We start from the raw sequence: 19,094 nt of genomic DNA on the forward strand, positions 1-19,094 counted from the left end.
AGGAACAGTAACTATAAGAAACCCCTGTTCATAGTTATTATTTCATTAAACCCTAATACTTTGTCTCACTATTTTAAGGTAGGTCATGTAAATTCATCTGTAACTGTTTCTATGTATCTTTCAAAGGGCCTTAAAAATAAAAATTTTAATATTAATACTATTAGTTGTGCCTTTCAAATTTTTACATGTTTGTATCAAACTGTCCAGGCAGCTTTCAAATTTGGCTCAGAAATGAATTAATTTCATTAAATTTTGATGTATTATTGTAGTTTGTTTTGAGATTGAAATAAAATCCAAATGATATGATACATTTCTTGAATTCTCCTTCCTTCTGTTTTGTTTTGACCTGCTTTATTTGGAGACAGGATCTTACTGTGATTCTCAGGCTGGTCCTGAGCTCCTGGTGTCAAGGGACCCTTGCCTTTCAGCCTTCCAAGTAGTTGGCCTGGAGGTGTACATCATCCTAGTGCCCAGCTTGTTTCTTAAATCTCTTAATCTAGAACTGATTGCACCCTGTGATGTCATTTTTTTTCTTTCTCCTTGGTCTTTCCTATAATTGGAAGTTGGATCTAGAGGCTTGATTAGATTGTTTATCCTGAGGGTAGAGGTTGGGCAAAGCTGCTTTGTGGGTGTTACTTAAGATGGCATGTGTGTCTGGGTTTATTTATTGTTTTTTGAAATGAGTGGCCAAGATGTGCAGGTGTCTAGATGACTTGGATCTTGTGTGCAGCGGTCACTTCTCCCCAGGGCAGTTTTGGCTTTCACAATTGAGGGGTGGGGAAGAATGTTGCAACCACCTGTGAGAGAGGCTATGATGCTGCTCAACTTCCTCTGTGCACAGGACAGCCATTGTAACAAGAGTCTAGCTCAAAATATTAAGAAGGTTGAGGTAGAGAAAATGTGACCTACGTCTCTAAGCTGATTTAAAGTTCTGTGCGGTGTTCACATACTCTTTAGGAAGCACGAGTGAAGAGCTGGCTGGCATTGATTATTTAATGGTAGTTTATATAGACAAGGTAAATGCCCGAGCCTTTTTAGTTACAGATTATTAAGAAAATGGGTTGATTCACAAACATCCTGTGGTGACAGCCATCTGACCACTCTTCCCTCTCCCTCCCATCTCTACTTTTGGGTATTGTTAAAGCTCACGGGTTTAAATGAACATCTGAGTTTCAGCTCCTTGCTTTATTATCATTGGTGCTTATATTGGCTGTGGGAGATTCTTGAAGTTGAATCTTGAGTCCTTTTGTTCTTGGTAGGCTTTATTTTTCAGGACCTAAGTCTATTTGATTTTGGTTTTGGTTTTGGTTTTTTGAGGCTGGGTGTCTTGGGATAGTGTAGGTTGTCCTTGAATGCACTAGTTATCCTTTGCTGTCTTCAGTAGCGCAGCTATCTCCTGCCTCAACCTCCTGAGAGTTGAGATTATAGGCATGTGTCACCGTGCTCTGGAATCAACCATTTCTTTAAGAAGCTTTTGGCCATTTCAGTGAGAGATGTTTACCTTAAAAACACAGGATACTGGGTTAAAGATTGACTTAATTTTTGCCAGGAGTTTTGTCAAACCTTGTCTAAGAATAGAGTGGAAACTCATTTGTTATTTGAAGGAACTTCTTTTAAAAGACAGCATTTTAATGATAAAATCATGGCAACTGCACATAGAGTTATACAGATCCTTTTAGTCTTACAAATATTGCATTTATGGATAGGAAATGCTTTGGAAGATCTTTGAGTAACTCAGAACATGCAGAATTAAACAGTGATTCTGGGAATTAGGTTTCTTTCAAGAATCCAGCTCAGTAGTAGACACACCATGGCTTGCCATTGGGATTTTTGATTGATACTTCAGTGTTTGAGGTTCACATTTCAAGTTTTGATTATATGAGGCTTTTAAGATTTCCTTTCAAATTTATATAATTCAAATAGACCAAAATTGTACCTGTAGTGTACAGGTTGGAGATAAACTTAATGTAGTAAGAGGAGTTAAAACATAGCTGTAAGCTGGGCATGGTGATGCCACATAGTGAGACCCTGTCAAAAAAAACCAAACCAAAAAATAAAAATTCCTCAGCCAACCAAACAATTGTATTTTTTAAGGCAGTATTTCCCAAAGTATACTGTATTAAGTTGGAAGAGTTAGGAAAAACACTGCAAATAATAATTCTGGAAAGAAGCACTGTGTGTGTTTGCAAGTTAAAAGGCTGTGACTTCTGCAGTTAAAGAATTACGTTTAAACTAGCATTTTCAAGTTAATGTGATGTATTTCTCCTTGAGTACCTAGTATGCAGAAAGTTCTAGTACTTTAAAAATACTATTCTGCTTGGAGGATCACTGTGAGCCTGAAGCCAGTCTGGGCTGCACAGTAAATTTAAGGCCAGCCTGAATTATATAGTGAGATCCTGTCTCAGCAAAAGCCAGCAAAACAAAACAGAGCTATTCTGCTTAAATTCTTCCTGTGGAGCTGTAAATTTGTAAGTTCTGTAAGGAATGTTAATGATGGGGAGATGTGTTTTAGTTTGGTGCAGCTCAGCACAGACTAGGGGAATCTCAGAGCATCAAAGTGGAAGTCTTTGTGTTAGTATAGAGTTTGTAAGGATGTTTTTGTTTATTTATAACAACTAAGGATGAAACTTTTTGTAACTATGAGGTGTGATTGAAATAGGTGGCAAATATATAAGTTAAAAAATTTATTACAGGAAAAGACATTGCCATTTGTCAACCTCAGAAAACTCCCTTTGCCTTGAGCACATTGATCCCATCCTTACCACTTTCTCAGGTAGTCTGAAAGTCCTCTTTTGTGAGTGTTTATAAGATGTGGTCAAACACAGTGAATACTGCCACGGAATGCCATCCACCAGAAAGCCAGACTCATAAAAACTTCACAGTGTGCCATCATCTACCTTATTCACTGCATCTGGCACTGTATGAACTTCCTGCTCTTTTCCAATATCAAAATGACCTTGAAAGGTAAAAGTTCTAAATTAGGACAGTGAAGTAGCCACAGCAGCATAACTAAGAACATTCAGGAAAGAGTACTTCTAGAATTGTCTCAGAAAGTGGCAAGAATGATGGGATGGGTATGTTGGTTTCAACTGTGCTAGGATTTAACCCAGGGCCTTTTCGATATTAGGCAAGTGCTCTACCCCAGAGCCACACCCTCAGGCTTGGTTTACTTCTTAGTATGTTGTAATAAGTTTGTCGTTAAAATTCAGTATGTGGATGACAGCTTATGGCTTGACATACAGCTCTCTGGATGGCACATGGACAGTACATGGTATTCAGCCATGTTTAGTGTTTGCAGCAGTGGAAAAGCCATGTTCAGTTAGTAGATCCCATACACATTTACTTTATTACTATAACTTTGGTTCCTTTATATTGCGAAACATTTGCCACAGTGAATTAATTAACATATCTATCACCTTACATAGTTACTAGTGGTTCTGGTAGTATTTAAAGAGATGGTCAGCAGAATTTGATTTTAGCTAGGTGTGGTAGTGCAAATCTGTAATGCCAGCACTGAGAGATTGGGGCAGGAGGATAGCTGCTAGTTAAGAGGCCAGCCTGGGCTGCATAGTGAGTCCAGGTCAGCCTGACTACATAATGAGACCTTGTCTTAAAGAAAAAGAAAAAAAGAATTTGCTCTTTATAGTTAACTTAGAAAAATTTGTGATAAAGCAGGTAGATTTCACAGTAGATATTTTCTTCCCAAACATGGTATAGATGCTGAGCGTTTATTGGGTCTTAGGTGAACCATTTTGCCCCCCACCCTCACCTTTCTGCCTCTGCTTCACCCCAGCACTGAGTGTGCAGCATTTAAGTGCTCTAGCTAAGTGCATCACACTAGTTTGAGGATCTATATTTTTAGGTATGCTGTTAGTTCTTGGGCATTTATATGTTCTGAAAACAGTGTGAAAAGGAAGTTACTCTATTGGTTTCTTTAGAAATTATAGCACCTTGTCACTGAATATATAAATAAGAAAATGATAAAGTTTTGTGGTCATCTTGTATGATAATAAAAGGAGGCAGCTTTTGAAGTGTAATGGTTGAGTGCATGTTTTTAGTTTTATATCTTGAAAATTTTTTTAAGTTGATGCTAATTTATTTGATTCACCCATCATTTTATTGTTTCCTTTTGGAAAATAGCTTTCTGATTTGGGTCATAGATGGGTGACCAAGGAAACCTAGGGACCCATTAGAATAAAGGGGAATATTACTTTTTTCCTGGACAACAGGAATAAATAATTACTGCCCTCCTGTACACTGAAGACGTGGTTGTCTTTGCCCTGGGGAACAGCAGGTGAGTATATGTCCCTGTTGTCTACAGTGCAGCTATCTTGAAGGATCGGACTGGAGAGCCACTCAGGGTGTTGGCTGGGTGATTGACAGTGGGTGGCAAGTGATGCTAACGTGTTGGTATTGTACAAAGTGGTTTTCTCAGATTTATTGGCTCTGTCTAGTTACTGTCAGTTCTGTACTACCTAATATTGTTTGAGGAGTGTTAGTGGTTATTATTTTCAGGATTGAATGATTGAAAAATTTTTGAGACTACCTCTGCTTGACATTTTCTGGAGTACTTGAATGTATTGCAAGTATATTTAAGTTTCTTCCACCTAACCTCAGATGATAAATACATTTTCTAGAAAAAAATACTAATTGTTTTTAAGGAAAGCTGCAGGGACTAGAAAGGACAGGGATTTCAGTGATCTTGGATCTAAAAAATATTTTATGCTTAAAAATATGCATTATTTTCTGTTGACAAAGAATAGATAATGTGAGTATTTTAAAGTCTCTTTTCATATGCTAATTTTTGTCTGTACTATAGGAATTTGAAAAGATAGAGAATTGTGGAGCTAATGGTATGCTAGTTTGGAAGGTTATGTGAGTCTCTAAGTTCATCTGTTGGCTTGATTTTGTGTGTGTGTGCTTATGCGTATATGTATGTGTATAGTTTTTAAGTACAAGAGGTTTACAGATTATTATATTTTGAATTTTAAAGGGAAAAAGTTCAAGTTGAATGTTATCAAAAGTGAACAAATATATACATTTAATAAATGGACATACTGCAAATAGACTGTAGCTAATTTCATTTGGGAAATGTAGAAAAGCTAGTTTAGAAACTCCTGTATTTGCTTTAATAAGGTTATTATTCATTAATACTGTTTCTTATGTGTAACACGTTCTTATAGAGTAAAATGTCACTATTGCAGAGCCTAATAATGTCTGTGTTAGTCATTTCCAGTATCATGCAGGAGAAATCAGTTCTGAATCTGAGTATGTGTTTCCCATCAATGCATCTCAGGGTATAACTCCACCAGGGACAGCTCCGCTCGTCACCTCAGTGAGCAGCATCAGCAGCACAGCAGCAGCACCCGCCACTTATCCCAGGACGAGTGATCCCAGGAGAATCAGTGTGTTGACACAGGAAAAGCAGAAGGTTTGTCACAGGGAACTTACAGACTTAGAGGTCTCTTATGGCCACTGATAAGTTCCTGTAGGGACCTAGCAGAAGGTGGTATTGTGATCCATTAGGTAGATTTTTCAAGTATATTTAAACTTACAGTAGAAATTCAAAGCATTTAAATATCATACTCACAGATGATTATATTCTTAAAAAAATTAACACTTAGGAAGACAATAGTAGTGAGCAAGACAGAAGTAAGTGAAGGTTACCAAGTAAATGAAATGAGATTTGGGAGCATATGCTGTTAGAGCTGGCCGACCCTGCTCTTCAGTCAAGTGTTGGTAGTTATAGGGGGAAAAATGAAATTATACTTTATGCTTTATTATCAAATACACGTATGGTAACCTCCTTGTAATAGGCTTTGTTGACTGTATACAGAGCCCCATCTAAAGCTCTTAAAAAAGATCATAATATAATTTGTTAATTTTGTGTGTGTGTTTGCATGTGTGTGTGTATGTGTTCTTAATATTTACTCAAGTAATATGTTCACCAATAAAGTAACAGTGATTGTGGGTGGAAGTTATTGGGATGGGTATACTATTTTTTGTTTAATTTAGATTATGAAAATATTTGCATACCAATGAGGCTTTAAAAATATAATTCTTTAAATGGCTTTTAAAAAATTTTTATGCTGCCGGGCATGGTGGCTCACACCTGCAATCCCGGCACTCTCGGGAGGCTGAGGTGGGAGGATCATTGGAAGTTCGAAACCAGCCTGGGCTGCAAAGTGAACTCAAGGCCAGCCTGAACTGCATAGCGAGACCCCGTCTCAAAAAAAACAAAAAAAAAAATTTATGCTTTGGAGGTATTTATTTCTTGGAATCATGATGGTCTTAGAGAAATAGTAAAGTGGATGCTTAGATTAGAAAAGTTTTTCAGGTAACTTTGTTATGTCTTTTAGTTCACAGGGTAAAACTTTAGTTCTGACAGTTGATACTGTAGGTCTTGCCTTTGGCCTCATCTCTTTGTGTACACTGACATCCCTTTCTCACAGGAGTTACTAGGGTGTAGCTCCCTGTTTATGGTTCTGCATTCAGCCTAGAGTGTCCTTGCACACCTGCTCTGCCAAGTTTTCCACCTGGTTTCCTCTTTTTTCTGATTACCTCTAGTAGAGTTACCTGCAGCATTGAGGTTGACACTCTAGTGGTTGTTGAAAATGTATCAAAAAGTACAGCACACAGGTCATGAAATAGTGAAATGCTATATGTACATCAGGATGTGTTGTCTTACCTTAATTGACACACACACACACCTTCACCTTTCAGCTTATTTTAAGTTGCAGTGTTAAATAGAATGTGAAGGTGAGATTTCACCACTTAGCAGTTTATTATGAGGTATATTGAGTCCTTTCTGGTTTACTAGTTCCATGGTTCTCCAAAGAGACAGTCTCCTTCTCCATGGTCTGAAGCCACTCCCAAGGAATAGGCTCTTTGCTTGCAGCCAGACCTCCCTCACAGAACTTCGCACAGAACTTCTAGGGGAAGTGAGCGCCTAGTCACAACTGCTAGTGCTGCCCGTCTTATCCCCTAGCTAACTGAGGTTCCATATGTTATACATTAAGCGTCCATAAAGAAGTAAGATTTCTTTGTGTCTGCTGTAGTTGTTAACTGGTTTGTAGGATCTTAAATGACACGTGTTCTGTGTAACTTTCAACAACACGCAACATATCTGACTCACTTTGGAAGTGTATTTAACCTTTACTATATATCCTTTTAATTTTTTTTTTTTTTTTTTTTTTTTTTTTTTTTTTTTTTTTTTTGTCTTTTTCCTTTTTATCGGTACCGGGGATTGAACTCATGACTGCCTGCTTGCAAGGCAGGTGCTTATGCCGCTGAGCTAAATACCCAGCCCCCCTATCCTTTTAACATTTATGCTCCACAAATTGAGATATCTTCTCTTGGTTATAAAACCAGTACAACCTCATTAAGGAAAACTTCAGTATTAAAAATCATTTTCACCACCAGAAGAAGATACTGTTTCCTTATTTAAAATTTCAAAGAATGGGAAGCTGCCATCAAACGTGTAACAAAAGTTAATAGTTTTAAGTAATAAACTAATGACAGTTATATTCTTTAATATAATTAAATGCATGTACATGAATAATACAAGGGAATATTATATATGTGCTGGTTTTATAAAATGTGCATATGGAAAAATTGGAAGGTAATATAAATAATAGTTTTGTTGTGTTATTGAGGTAACAGACAGTACTTTCCTCTTATAATTTGAAATTTGTGAAAATTTCAAAGCCTTGAGAATCGAGTTTGAAGAGCTTGATGGTTCATTTTAATATTTTATTTTTGTTATTTGCCATATGTGTGTCTTAATTAGTTAGCTTTCTGTCATGAGTATGATTTTTTTTCCCCCCAATTCTTGACCAAAACCTGAAGTTAGTTACCACCTTACTGAACAATGCTTTCTTCACCTTGTTGTCAGATACTGGATTTGTGCAGGATGATATTGAGCACACCTGAAAAATCATTTTGAAGTTGTAATTACTGTTAATTGAGTAGGGAAGAATGTTGGCAGACAGCAAAATGTATGTGTACCAGGTTTTTATTAATAGAGGTAGTTGGTTCCTGGGACAGGAGGGTGAAGAACAAGGAAGCTAAGAAGAGAAGAACTCAGAAGAAATCAAAGTAGGCTTTTAAACCCCTCTGGCCTGTAATGCCTGAAGAAAAATAGAGAAGTCTACACATAGATCCAGTGTATGATATACATGAAAACTTCATTGTAACATTAAGGTTTATAAGTATTTAGGCATACTGATCATACCACGTAGCCCTAAGAAACGCAGGTTCTGTCCCTTGAACTTTTCTTGCATATAAATATATACTGTAGAGCGCATGCTTTTATAAATGCCTTTGCTAGCAGCTTATATCTCAGTGAAGTAGGATTTATCTAAAACCTTCCCCTTTTGTTGGTTGGGTGCTGAAACGCTAACCCAGGGTCTTGTCTATCTAGGCAAATGCTTCATCTCTGAGCAACATCCCCCGCCTTCTAGATCGTTTAACCAATTAAACATTTGACTACATAAGCAAAAATACTTGTGCAGTGATGCTTTCATGGTGGGTGGTGGCATAAATGCTGTTGGGAGGAAGGATGTTGAGACAGTTGGGACCACAGGTTTTGAAATAATGCCGATACTGCTGTAGGTCCTTCACATGGGTAATGATGCTGGTGAGAATGAAAAATTTTCACTCTGCCGTAGTTTAAAGGTATCATAAGTACTACTTTAGTAGAAATCCATAATAGTATTGCTAAGGATTTGAAGGAATCCTCTGTTTCATGATCAGTCTTTCTGACTTCCCCACCCTCCTCTTTTGTTGGAGCGGTATGTTTGTGTTATTATCTCCCTTTAAATAGTTGTGTATGCTTCAGTTACTTTCCCCAAAAAATATAAGTTAGGTTTTTCTTTTGAATGTTTCTTCTTAGTTCCTAATTTCATCTGGAATAATTAGGATAACATTCCCCTGCCTCTCTTCCCAACCTCATTTGAATTGCAGAATCAGCACTGAAAATGACCTTCATGTTTGGATTTTGGTTGGCATCAGTCATCCAGCGTACTTTAACTGAATAACTACTATTGGCCAAAGTGCTGAGTTAGGGGTAAATACAAGGAGAAACAGTTCTTGCTCTCTCAGCCTTTGAAGTATTGTAGGACATTATGATATATGATAAATGCTCTGGTAAGGTAAGTGCTAAGATTAGGGGAGTAGAGGAGGTAGTGGGCTGCTTATTTTGATTTGTCTAACGCCTGAGATTTATGACTTAATTCTTTTAAAATCGTTTGCAGATGACCATAATTTTTGGTATTTTTTAAAAAAAAAATCAATAAAACAGAAAAGTTTTCAGGTTTTTTTTTTTTAAAGAAGGAATTAGAATTCGCATTTTTATTTAAAATTTGTAAGATTTAGCTAGTCTAAAAGTTCCCAATGTCTTTGTAATGCAGAATGATATGGAACCTAGCAAAGCTGTTCCACTGAATGCATCTAAACAAGATGGACCCATGCCAAAACCGCACAGTGTTTCACTCAATGATACCGAGACGCGGAAGCTCATGGAAGAGTGCAAAAGACTTCAGGGAGAAATGATGAAGCTGTCAGAAGAAAATCGACACCTGAAAGTAAGTTCTGCTGGTGAAAACTAGGGCAGCTGAAATGTTGAAATGAAGGTGTAAGAAATGTGTTACTGGGCCCCTGCGTGAACATTTTTAGTGTTTCTCCACGGTCAGCTCTTTTCTTTTATCCCACTTTGATTATGCCTGGCCTCTGCCCCGTCTCCCATCCTCTTTAACAGGCCTACTGTGGCTTCTAGTTGCCTATGGATTCCTTTCCTTAGCAGACACCTAAAAGAATTTGTGGTATGGCTGTGGCATTGCTAACTTCCTCTCTCATTTCTACTGTCCTTTTCATTCTATGTCCCAGTCATAGTAAGTTGCCTACGCCTCTGCTGTCTTTACCCTTTAGTGCATTAGTCTGTGGAGGTATTGAGCACTTAAAAGAAAAGTGGTTACTCTAAATTGAGATGTGCTGTTGAGTGTAAAATACACAGCAGTGTTGGACTCTTAGTATGCAAAAAGGTAAACATCTTTTTTATATTGTTTTATAGTTAATCTTATTTTGGGTCTGTTGGGTTAAAAGCACCTTAAAATCAATTTTCCAATTTATTTTGGTTTTTTTAGTGTACTATTAAAAATTTAAAATCACACACATAGTTTGCATTCGCTGTCCGTGTTATGCTTGCGCTGTAGTGCATTGGGTTCAGCGTAGAGCACTCTGGAAGAACGTCTCCTTTGTCATTGCTCTTGCTTCAGCATGAGCTCTCCTGGCTGCACTATAAAGCCTTGGAATCTTCCTTTTATGTGCCACACACAGGCATACACTTCTCACTACCCGACTTCTGTCTTTTTTTTTTTTTTCTTTTTTCAGTGTAGTCTTCTTTCCCTTCAAAAATGAAAGAAAATGGTCTCAGACTATTGTTCCTTTGTGTTTACATTGTGTCTGCTGCCTCTTACTGCTCTTCCCTGTTAGAGGGCTTTCTCCCTTGAGTGCACAGTCCTTGGGTAGGAGCTGCATGTGCTGTCTTTGCAGTCACAGGACACGTGTGGGACAGTATTCACGTATTTGAGTGTACAGATGGATGGACTGTCAAGGGGGACTGACTTAGATATGTGTGAGGTTTGTGAATAATTTACCAATAATAATTAGTTACCTGGTTTAGTACCTGAGTACTTTCACATTACATTTTAGGCTTTCAAACTCTTCACTTAATCTAGACTGTGCATCTGAATCACCCAGTGAACTTTAAAAACGTAGATGAGTAGGTTCTCCCCAGACCCAGAGATTCAGAGTCATCAGAGATATTTTTAAAGTTCTAAAGGTGTTTGTAAGGTATAGCTGGAGCTGAGAATCATTGCTGTCTTAATCTTAGTGATTAGATAAGATCCAAAAAAACCACCTCAGTTCCAAAAAATCCAGCAGCACGAATAAAACAAATCATTCACATCCTCCTTGAAATAATTCCTCATAAGCTCCTTGTAGATTCAAAATATTGCTGAATTGAACATACGGTGGTGCCTCAGTTCATGAACTCAGTTCTCTTGATGATCCTATTTGCAGACTGAATTGGATGAGAACCGAATCAAATAGCCCCATAAGGTCAACACTAAACCTAACTATTGAATTTGATTCAGTTCTCATCCAATTTGGTTTGTGTTTGGAGTCACGGAAAGAATCAAGTTTGTGGACCGAGGCACCACTGTATCCTCAGGACACCTAAGCCACCAAACATCCTTAGCAGCACAGCACACTAAAGTAGTGTCCCCTTATTTTGGAGTGGCTGGCTGGGAGCCATTCAGTGTTTGTGGAGAGGATTAGGCTGTATCTGCTGGCCTGGAGAAAGGTCACAATTCAAATCCTTATGAAATTGGGAACTGTCTGTATATGTAAACATAGTAGAGGAATTATGTGAAAGAAGACAGACAGCTTGCACTGAGGAAGTAAAGGATCCTGCTGTAGTCAGGATGGTGACAGGGATAAAGCTAGCTGCATAGCAGACAGGTACCAGTGTTTTCCCAGGCTTCATTTCCTGTGTCATAACCTGCTTGAGTGACTGCTGCTTTCCTGTGGGAAACCATGCCTCCTGACTCCTGATAATCTAGCATTTCAGAAACTTGCTGTGTGAGACCATTCAGTAGGGAGGAAGTGACCCATTCTTGCCTGGAGGCTGTGAGTCACTTTGATGAGAGAAGCAGGCCATTTTTATTCCAGGTGAGAGCATTAGATAGGGATTCCGGTGTGTGGCAATCCACATCTGTCTTAATTTGAGGCTTTTAGAAGAACTAGGATTCTGTGGGTTTTGTAGTCCAAACCAGGCATAAATCCTTGCATACATCCTTACCTGCTTTGTTTTGAGTTTGTCAAAACTGCATTAGCTAGAGTTTACCCAGAAATCCTGTCCCCCAAATCCCGTAGTATTTCTTCCATGGAGTATGCCCCCTGCCTTGTGCTGGGCAGGCTCCTGAGTTGTAGGGTCAGCAAACCTGTCAGACTAGGGGTTTATTCCTGGTTCTCTTTGCCTGATTGAGCTAGCGTGGGTGTAAACAATTTAAAATACCACAGGCCATCTCACAAATGAGAACTCGCAGAATTAGTATTTTAGGAATATGTCTCTTAGTTCCAGTTTCAAAATCAGTGTTAATTGAGGTAAAATTTTATAACTTATGAAGACATTCATGGCAAGTATACGTATAGTTTAGTAATTGTGAGTAAACTGATGGGATCAGGCAGTCATCACTATAGTCTGGTTTAGAACGTCTAGGCCTCCACAGAGCTCCCCAGTTAGTCCTTGCTCCTGTCCTTCTGCTTTCCTCTCTGTAGTCTTCTAGCTGTGGTGTCATGTGTATGCGTATCTGTGTTTGAAACCTCTCTTTGTGCATTTTCCCCCTAGGAGGAAGGCTTAAGGCTCAGGAAGGTAGCACATTCGGAGAAGTCTGGCTCGGCCTCGGCTGCATCCTTCAGAGACAACGTCACCAGTCCTCTCCCTTCACTCCTTGTTGTGATAGCAGCCATCTTCATCGGGTTCTTTCTAGGGAAGTTCATCTTGTAGAGTGAAGCATGCAGAGTGCTGTTTCTTTCTTTCTTTTTTTTTTCTCTTGACCAGAAAAAGATTTGTTTACCTACCATTTCACTGGTAGTATGGCCCACAGTGACCATTTTTTTGTGTGTACAGCGTCAGTACAGGCTTTGCCTCTAATGATCTCTTATGGTTAGAAAACACAGTAAAGACTGTTGGCTGCTGGACAGGTTCTCTATCACCAGGTCATCACTAGCAGGTGTCAGTGGCACACACAGTCTCATGAAATTCATAATAAAGAGTTGTTTTCTTTGTGGTTTTAATAGGAGTTCAAGAATTGTTCAGAGTCTTGTAAATGTTATTTTAATAATCCCTTTAAATTTTATCTGTTGCTGTTACCTCTTGAAATATGACTTATTTAGATTGCTAATATCACTCATTCAGGAAATGCCAAGAGGTGTTCTGTGGGGAAATGGTGCCTCTTACCATGTACATTTTCTCCTTTACCTTTGCTAATATCATGGCGGAATTTTTCTTACCCTTGTGAGGCAACTGTTCACTGAGTTTTTCATCCTTACAATCCTGTCCCATGGTATTTAACATAAAAAATAAAACTGTTAACAGATTCTTGCTCGATAGCTTGATTGTGTCTGTGGTGTCATTAGAGGGGGTGTCAGTCCACGGTATGACAATTGAAATTTATAATGTATAATTATCTCTAGCATTAAAATCCTTCCTGATAGATAATACAGTATTTGTAATTGAAAATCCATGTTCTGTTAAGGAAAATCATTGATAAAATTTGAAGTACTTTCAGAAAATCATAAGTGGCTTGTTTGCAAGAAATATGAGCAAATACCACGAAAATAAAATTGCTACAATTTTAGGGAGTTGCTTCGTATCACAAGACCATATGATATACCCCTTCTTTATCAGTTTCTTTTAGTGTCTTCACTGAAGAACTAATTATGATTTTCAAGTATGTACCCAGCCTAACAATTTTTACTAGTTTATATATATTTTGTAATGGTAATTAAAAAGTAGGTGTTTTATTTCTGTCCAACTTGACACTCAGATTTTCATTGTGAAAATTCAGCATTACTGAGCAAGCCTTGGGAATTTTCTTTGTGAAAAGTGACCTTTTCATTGCCAGTCTGTTAAGCGTATGAAACACATTTTCAGTGTAAATATCCCTTGCAGAGGCTAATGACTTTCCTGTACTTAGCTTCTATTTTTAGTATTCACACTAATGGAAAGATTTGGAGCCAGCGAATGTAACTGGGTACATTCTAGTACAACTGAGTTTTTATTCCTGGAAATTGGTGTTGGTTTTGTGAAGGGTGTCCTCTGCCTAAGAAGGAAGTTGTGATTTGAGACTCGATGTGATGCAGTGAAGTATGGGGGACTCAGGTCTGTAAACAGACCTTATAAAAAAGTGAAATGTTCTAAAATGTTTTGGTGATTTTCATTTCAGATGTGTTTTGAGTTTGTATCGGATCACATGTCCTGTGTTCTTGTGTTCTATGGTATCTTTTATAAAGCGTCTTGCTTGTGAGCAAGAGTTTCCAAAAGCAAACATGTGTAATTGCCTGGTCATTACTAGCATGCTGCTGCTGGTAGTATTTCCATTGCTGTTTGGTTTTCTGTGATTGTAAACCTCCTTTTTCTGATAACTGGAAAAGCATGTTAAGGAAAAGAAAAAAAAAAGGACTTGTATCCTGGTGCAGTCCGAGTCAGTAATTCCTCGGCCTAAAGCTGTTACATAACTGACATGATTGATGATGTAACACTTGATACTGCATAAATACCTTAAATTTTTTTTCCAGTTTTCAAAAATTTAATACAATCTAGTTTTGTGGGGATGCTCCTTAGAATTTATTATTTTTCAGCCCCTTTGCTTTATAAAAGTAGGGGAATCTGAGGCCTTCCAAGGATTTGAGAGAACTTTTCCCTTGCCCCACAAGTAGGTGGACGCAGAGCTGGCACTGGCAGTGTGATCTCCTGGCTATAGCCCTACCTTTATTGCAGCCTTGTAGGAAAGGAATTGTCCTAATTTAAAAGACAGCTGAAATAATGGCTATGAGATGCTAATAAGTGGTTGTGTGATTTTTCCGTCTTAAGACTGTATTTACTGGCATCTCATGTATGTACCTCTGTGTTTAGGATAGCACTGCCTTCTGTATTGGTAATATTACAATGTATTTTTACGTAGACATTTTGCAGAATGCATTATACAATGGTTGGTTTTGAGAAAGACTAGTCTGCGATAGCATCTTCAAAAGTGTGTGAGGTGTTTTTTTTGGAGACAGGGTCTCACTATGCAGTTCAGCTGGCCTTGAGCTCACTTTGTAACCCAGGCTGGTCTTGAATTTGCAACCACTCTCCTGTCTTACCCTCCTGAGTGCTGCTGGGATTACAGATATGAGCCACCCCACCCAGCTGCAAATGTGTATGTATCAGTGGGTGCTCTGATTGGTCAGTACTCTTTTAAATTGTTCTATGAAATATTATCAGATTGTTTTACTGCCAGTAGTTACGCATTCAGAAGAGTCCAATAAGAGTACTTATTGACTGATGATATGTAGATTGTTCATCCTCAGATGTTTAGAAATGTTTGCTTTGTTGATATGCTTACTGGCTGTGTAAGCTTGGGGGAGTTACACTGTTGCTGGCACTGATACTACAGTCACGTAACTAAGGCCTTAAGTTCATATGGGATGCTAAATGCACTACTTTCTTTCATTCTTTCTAGAACCAATGTACCTTAACTTTGTCCATTCATGTATTTATAAGAAGCAAATCAAGAACTGTGTTCTGAGTATGTGGTGTATTAAAGGAAAGAAGAGAAATGACAGTTGGAGAAGAATCTCCAATTCAGAAATTCTGGTCAAAGAAATATTCTTAATTTTTCTTCAAAGTATCTTAGCTGAGAAGTTCTGAAATTGGTATTATAGTATATGATACGGGAATACTTTGGGCTGTAACTGCTGAAAATGATACTACTTTGGAAAAAAATTGTAACACTTGTTAATAAAAACAGATCTTATATAGTATGTCTCCAAGTTGTGATCTGCCACTTTAGAACACTTAAATAATAGTTTCCCTAAAGCTTTGCACATTCCTATTCAAAGACTTCAGTGTGTGCATACATTTTTAAAGTTGAGCTTTAGGAGAGTTGAGGGAAAGAGCAATGCATAATAGTATGGAAAAACAAAATCAGAAGATAAATAAATGATCTTTATTTTCTAGCTTTTAAGGGAAATTAAACTGTGTGAATAAACTTTAAAAGTGTGGTGAAGTATCATTTTCCTTTCCATAAAATAAAATAAAAACAAATTTTATTTCAATGTAATAATCAGTGGCTGGTATCTTTCCGTTCTGTTAAATGTCAATAACTAGTCATTGAATGGACTTGAGTTCTGATGGAGATAGTCTAATGTCTTACTGGCCTGGAGGTTAAATGTGTTCTCAGGAAAGGGCAGCTGGCAGCCTATGGGTGGGGGAATTTCATCTTTAAGTCTGTGCAGGAGCAGTGATCTCAGGATGCCTTGGCAGCTCAGGTTGCTGCAGAGAAGGATGAACAAAAACCTCCTCCCTCCTACATTTCTGAGTACAGAAATAATGGCATTGTAAGCAGTGCAGAAAGTAAATAATAGGGCCGAAGTATGCTTCGTTGCTATGAACATTTTTTTCCCTGTGATGTTGATGCTCTTTAAGTGAAATTATAAGTTAATATAACTTTGTATTGTCTTTTTCACTTTAATCATTTTTCTGGTTCATTGAGGGCAAAAATATTTGGGTTTTACAGTCACTTTCTTAGGGTGATATGTATTTCATAATGGTACACCTGGTTGGCCTGGCCTCTAGATAATCCCCTCTTCAATGACATGTATGCCTCTGTTAGCACATTGCTTTTGTTTAGAAAATTTGTTCTCCACTTGTTTGTTCTTGTGTGCAACACCCATGTAAGAGTCTATATCCTCCAATATAGTGAAACTTAATAATTTATTTTTCTTTTTAAAACCCTGCGGAGTCATCTTTAGGTATTATAAAGTTACATTTTAATATGCAAGTGTCAGCTGTCACTGAAAAAAAGTCTGAGAAATTTTATGAGCTTTAGTTTTAGTGTACTATGCACCTAAGAAATCTATTTTGGCTGTCATTTCTCAACAATTAAGGTACTTTTCGGTTATAATACAATTTTTAATCTGTGTTCCAGCTATTTTTATATCAGTTAATCAGCACAGATTTAGGAGGTGGAATTGGCAGCGGCAGTGGTGGTGGGTATCTGGGGGCCTTTGCACTGAGCTTACATCCACAGTCTTTCTTAAATTTTGAAGCTGTGTTTTGATATGTCACTAAATTGCTCGGGCTGAGCTTATACTTGTGACCCTTCTGTCTCAGCCGCCTGAAGTATTGGGGTGGATTTTTGTTCTTGGTGGTATTGGGATTAGACCCAGAAGTGGGGCTCCACACCTGAGGTACATCCCTACCCCTTTTTATTTCTTGAGACAGGGTTGAAGTTACCCAGACTTACTGTCCTGCCTCGGCCTACTGAGTAGCTGAGATTACAGGTAGGCACCACCACACTTGGCTATTTATGGGAGGCAGGAGATGGACTGTAGATTAATGCTTCCTTTCCCATTTGCTTTGATTTTTTTTTTTTCCCTGGGAAACATCTTTATTTTACTTGCTTTAGGTCTTATCTTTCAGGGAGCAAAATACAACAAAGTAACTGAAGCCTCCAGACCTCTGTCTGACATCTGCCACCACCCCAGATGTGTATGGCCCGTACTTGCTGTATGGGCCACATGTTGGTAACTAACCAGCATGCAGCGCGTCTTTCGAGCTTTGAGAGGCTGCAGATGCCCCTCACTCAGAATGTTACCCTCACCGAGACATCTAAGGCTGCGAGGTGCCTCGCGCTGCGTGAAAAAGAGCACCATTTTCTACCTTGCGCCCAATTGGACTCCCTGTTGCCGTCACCAAGAGTCCCAGTGATAGGGATGGTGCTGGGCCCAACAAAGGTACTGCCACAGCCGCCAAAGCCTGTTGGTCCAAACACAGCCATCAATGCCAGGTGTTGGCAGAGGACCTGGTGGGGATGCCATCTTCTGAGGTGCATGGTGCAGACGGAGTGCGTACCACCCTGCCCAGCTAAGTTCTCCTATCCCTGCATCCAGTGTGGTGGCTGGCTGGCTGGAGCTTGGCTGTGCAGGCCATGCAGAAGGTCGCTGGCCAATGGACCATCCTGAAAGCTGCCTGGTGAAGTGTGGTCACACATCCTGCATACACACGCGACACGGGAAGTTGGGCCTAGGGTGGAGGTGAGTGCACACTGCAAAGCGAGCTCCTCAGTGTCTGTACATCCTGCCAACGCCCCGGTCAGTGCGGCGGAGGTGGCTTTTTTGTGTATTTGCAAAGTGGAGAAACAGCATGAAGATCTGGAATTCCCACAGGAGGAAATTTGCTTTTGGAGCATAGCACTTGCACTACCGCCTGGCAACACCTCTGGAGCTGAGGAGTAAGCAGTTTGACCTGCTGTCCCCTGCACTTCCGGCTTGGCTTGTTGCCTGTGTGAGTCCTGTGCCCATTGGGTTTCGTGCTTGGCAAATGCTGAGTATTTCTCTGCCAGCTGTGGGGAGCACAGGTGGGGCCACGGGAGGAAGGGTAGGATTCTGTTGGACCAGAACACTGAGATGTAGGGGACCCTGCTGTCAGGAGGCAGAAGTAGGTGCTTGCGCCTAAATGATAAGTCATTGGAGCTAGAGTGCCCCAGACAAGAACCAGGCATGAAGTTGGAAAATAAAAGCGACTTACAGAGTGCCTGTTATGTGTCTGTTACTTTACATACCATATACAGTCTATTTTCAGAATAACATTTGGGAACACCGACCACACCACTAGTACTGGGGGTTGAGCTCCGGGCCTCTACACTGCAGTCTGCCCCCAGCCTTTTTTCTCATTGTCTTTTTTAAATTCCAAGATTAGCACTCAGCTGCCCAGGCTCTAACTTGTTGTACCTCCTGCCTCAGCTTTCCAGCAGGCTGGGATTACAGGGAGTGCACCATCTACCAACTCCTTTATAACTTAGTAGACCAGGTGAAAATTTGGGGAGAATGGCTTGTCCAAGCCGACTGTGCAGGCTTCGTGCCGGCCCTTGACAGACGCTGCCTCTGGAAAAAGGGTGGGGAGGAGCAGTGTGGGGAAACTTGGTTTTGGTGTGATGAGTTTGGTGTCAGCCTTGCTGTGGTCTTGGGCATCCAGTCCTGGGAGTGTAGTTAGAGATGGGCTCTCTGGCTTTGAAAGCCCAAGAGGAACATTGCATTTAAAGCCTACCATGTGGTGCACAGTGGAGGTGGCTAGAAGTTGGAGTGCAGTTGTGCAGTGTGGGTTGTGTTATCCATGTTACCAGCTACAAGATGGTAGTTTGTAGTGTTGCACCCTACACATGAGTGTTACCTTGGGAAGAAGCTTCTCCAAGTGGCCGGAACCTGGAGCTAGGTTACAGCCCAGGCTCTGTCACTGTAGCTATCATGACCCTGGCCAGCTCACCTGT

General features: G+C 39.5%; 1 protein-coding gene across 2 annotated transcripts in view; it reads left to right on the top strand.

The window, feature by feature from the left end:
* Vapa (VAMP associated protein A) overlaps positions 1 to 13,173 on the top strand; it is a 37,989-nt gene extending 24,816 nt beyond the window's left edge. The window contains exons 5-7 of one of the 2 annotated variants that reach the window (XM_063231983.1): positions 5,297 to 5,431; positions 9,411 to 9,584; positions 12,410 to 13,173. In XM_063231983.1, the coding sequence (XP_063088053.1) occupies positions 5,297 to 5,431; positions 9,411 to 9,584; positions 12,410 to 12,568 (468 nt within the window). In that variant the 3' untranslated portion in view covers positions 12,569 to 13,173. The remainder of the gene's footprint in view (positions 1 to 5,296; positions 5,432 to 9,410; positions 9,585 to 12,409) is intronic. The other variant, XM_063231984.1, reaches the window with a different exon arrangement.
* The last annotated feature ends 5,921 nt before the right edge of the window (positions 13,174 to 19,094 follow it).

The sequence above is a fragment of the Cavia porcellus genome, unplaced genomic scaffold (assembly GCF_034190915.1).
Source record: "Cavia porcellus strain 051 isolate PalLab524CR breed Dunkin Hartley unplaced genomic scaffold, mCavPor4.1 scaffold_20, whole genome shotgun sequence".
Lineage (NCBI taxonomy): Eukaryota > Metazoa > Chordata > Mammalia > Rodentia > Caviidae > Cavia > Cavia porcellus.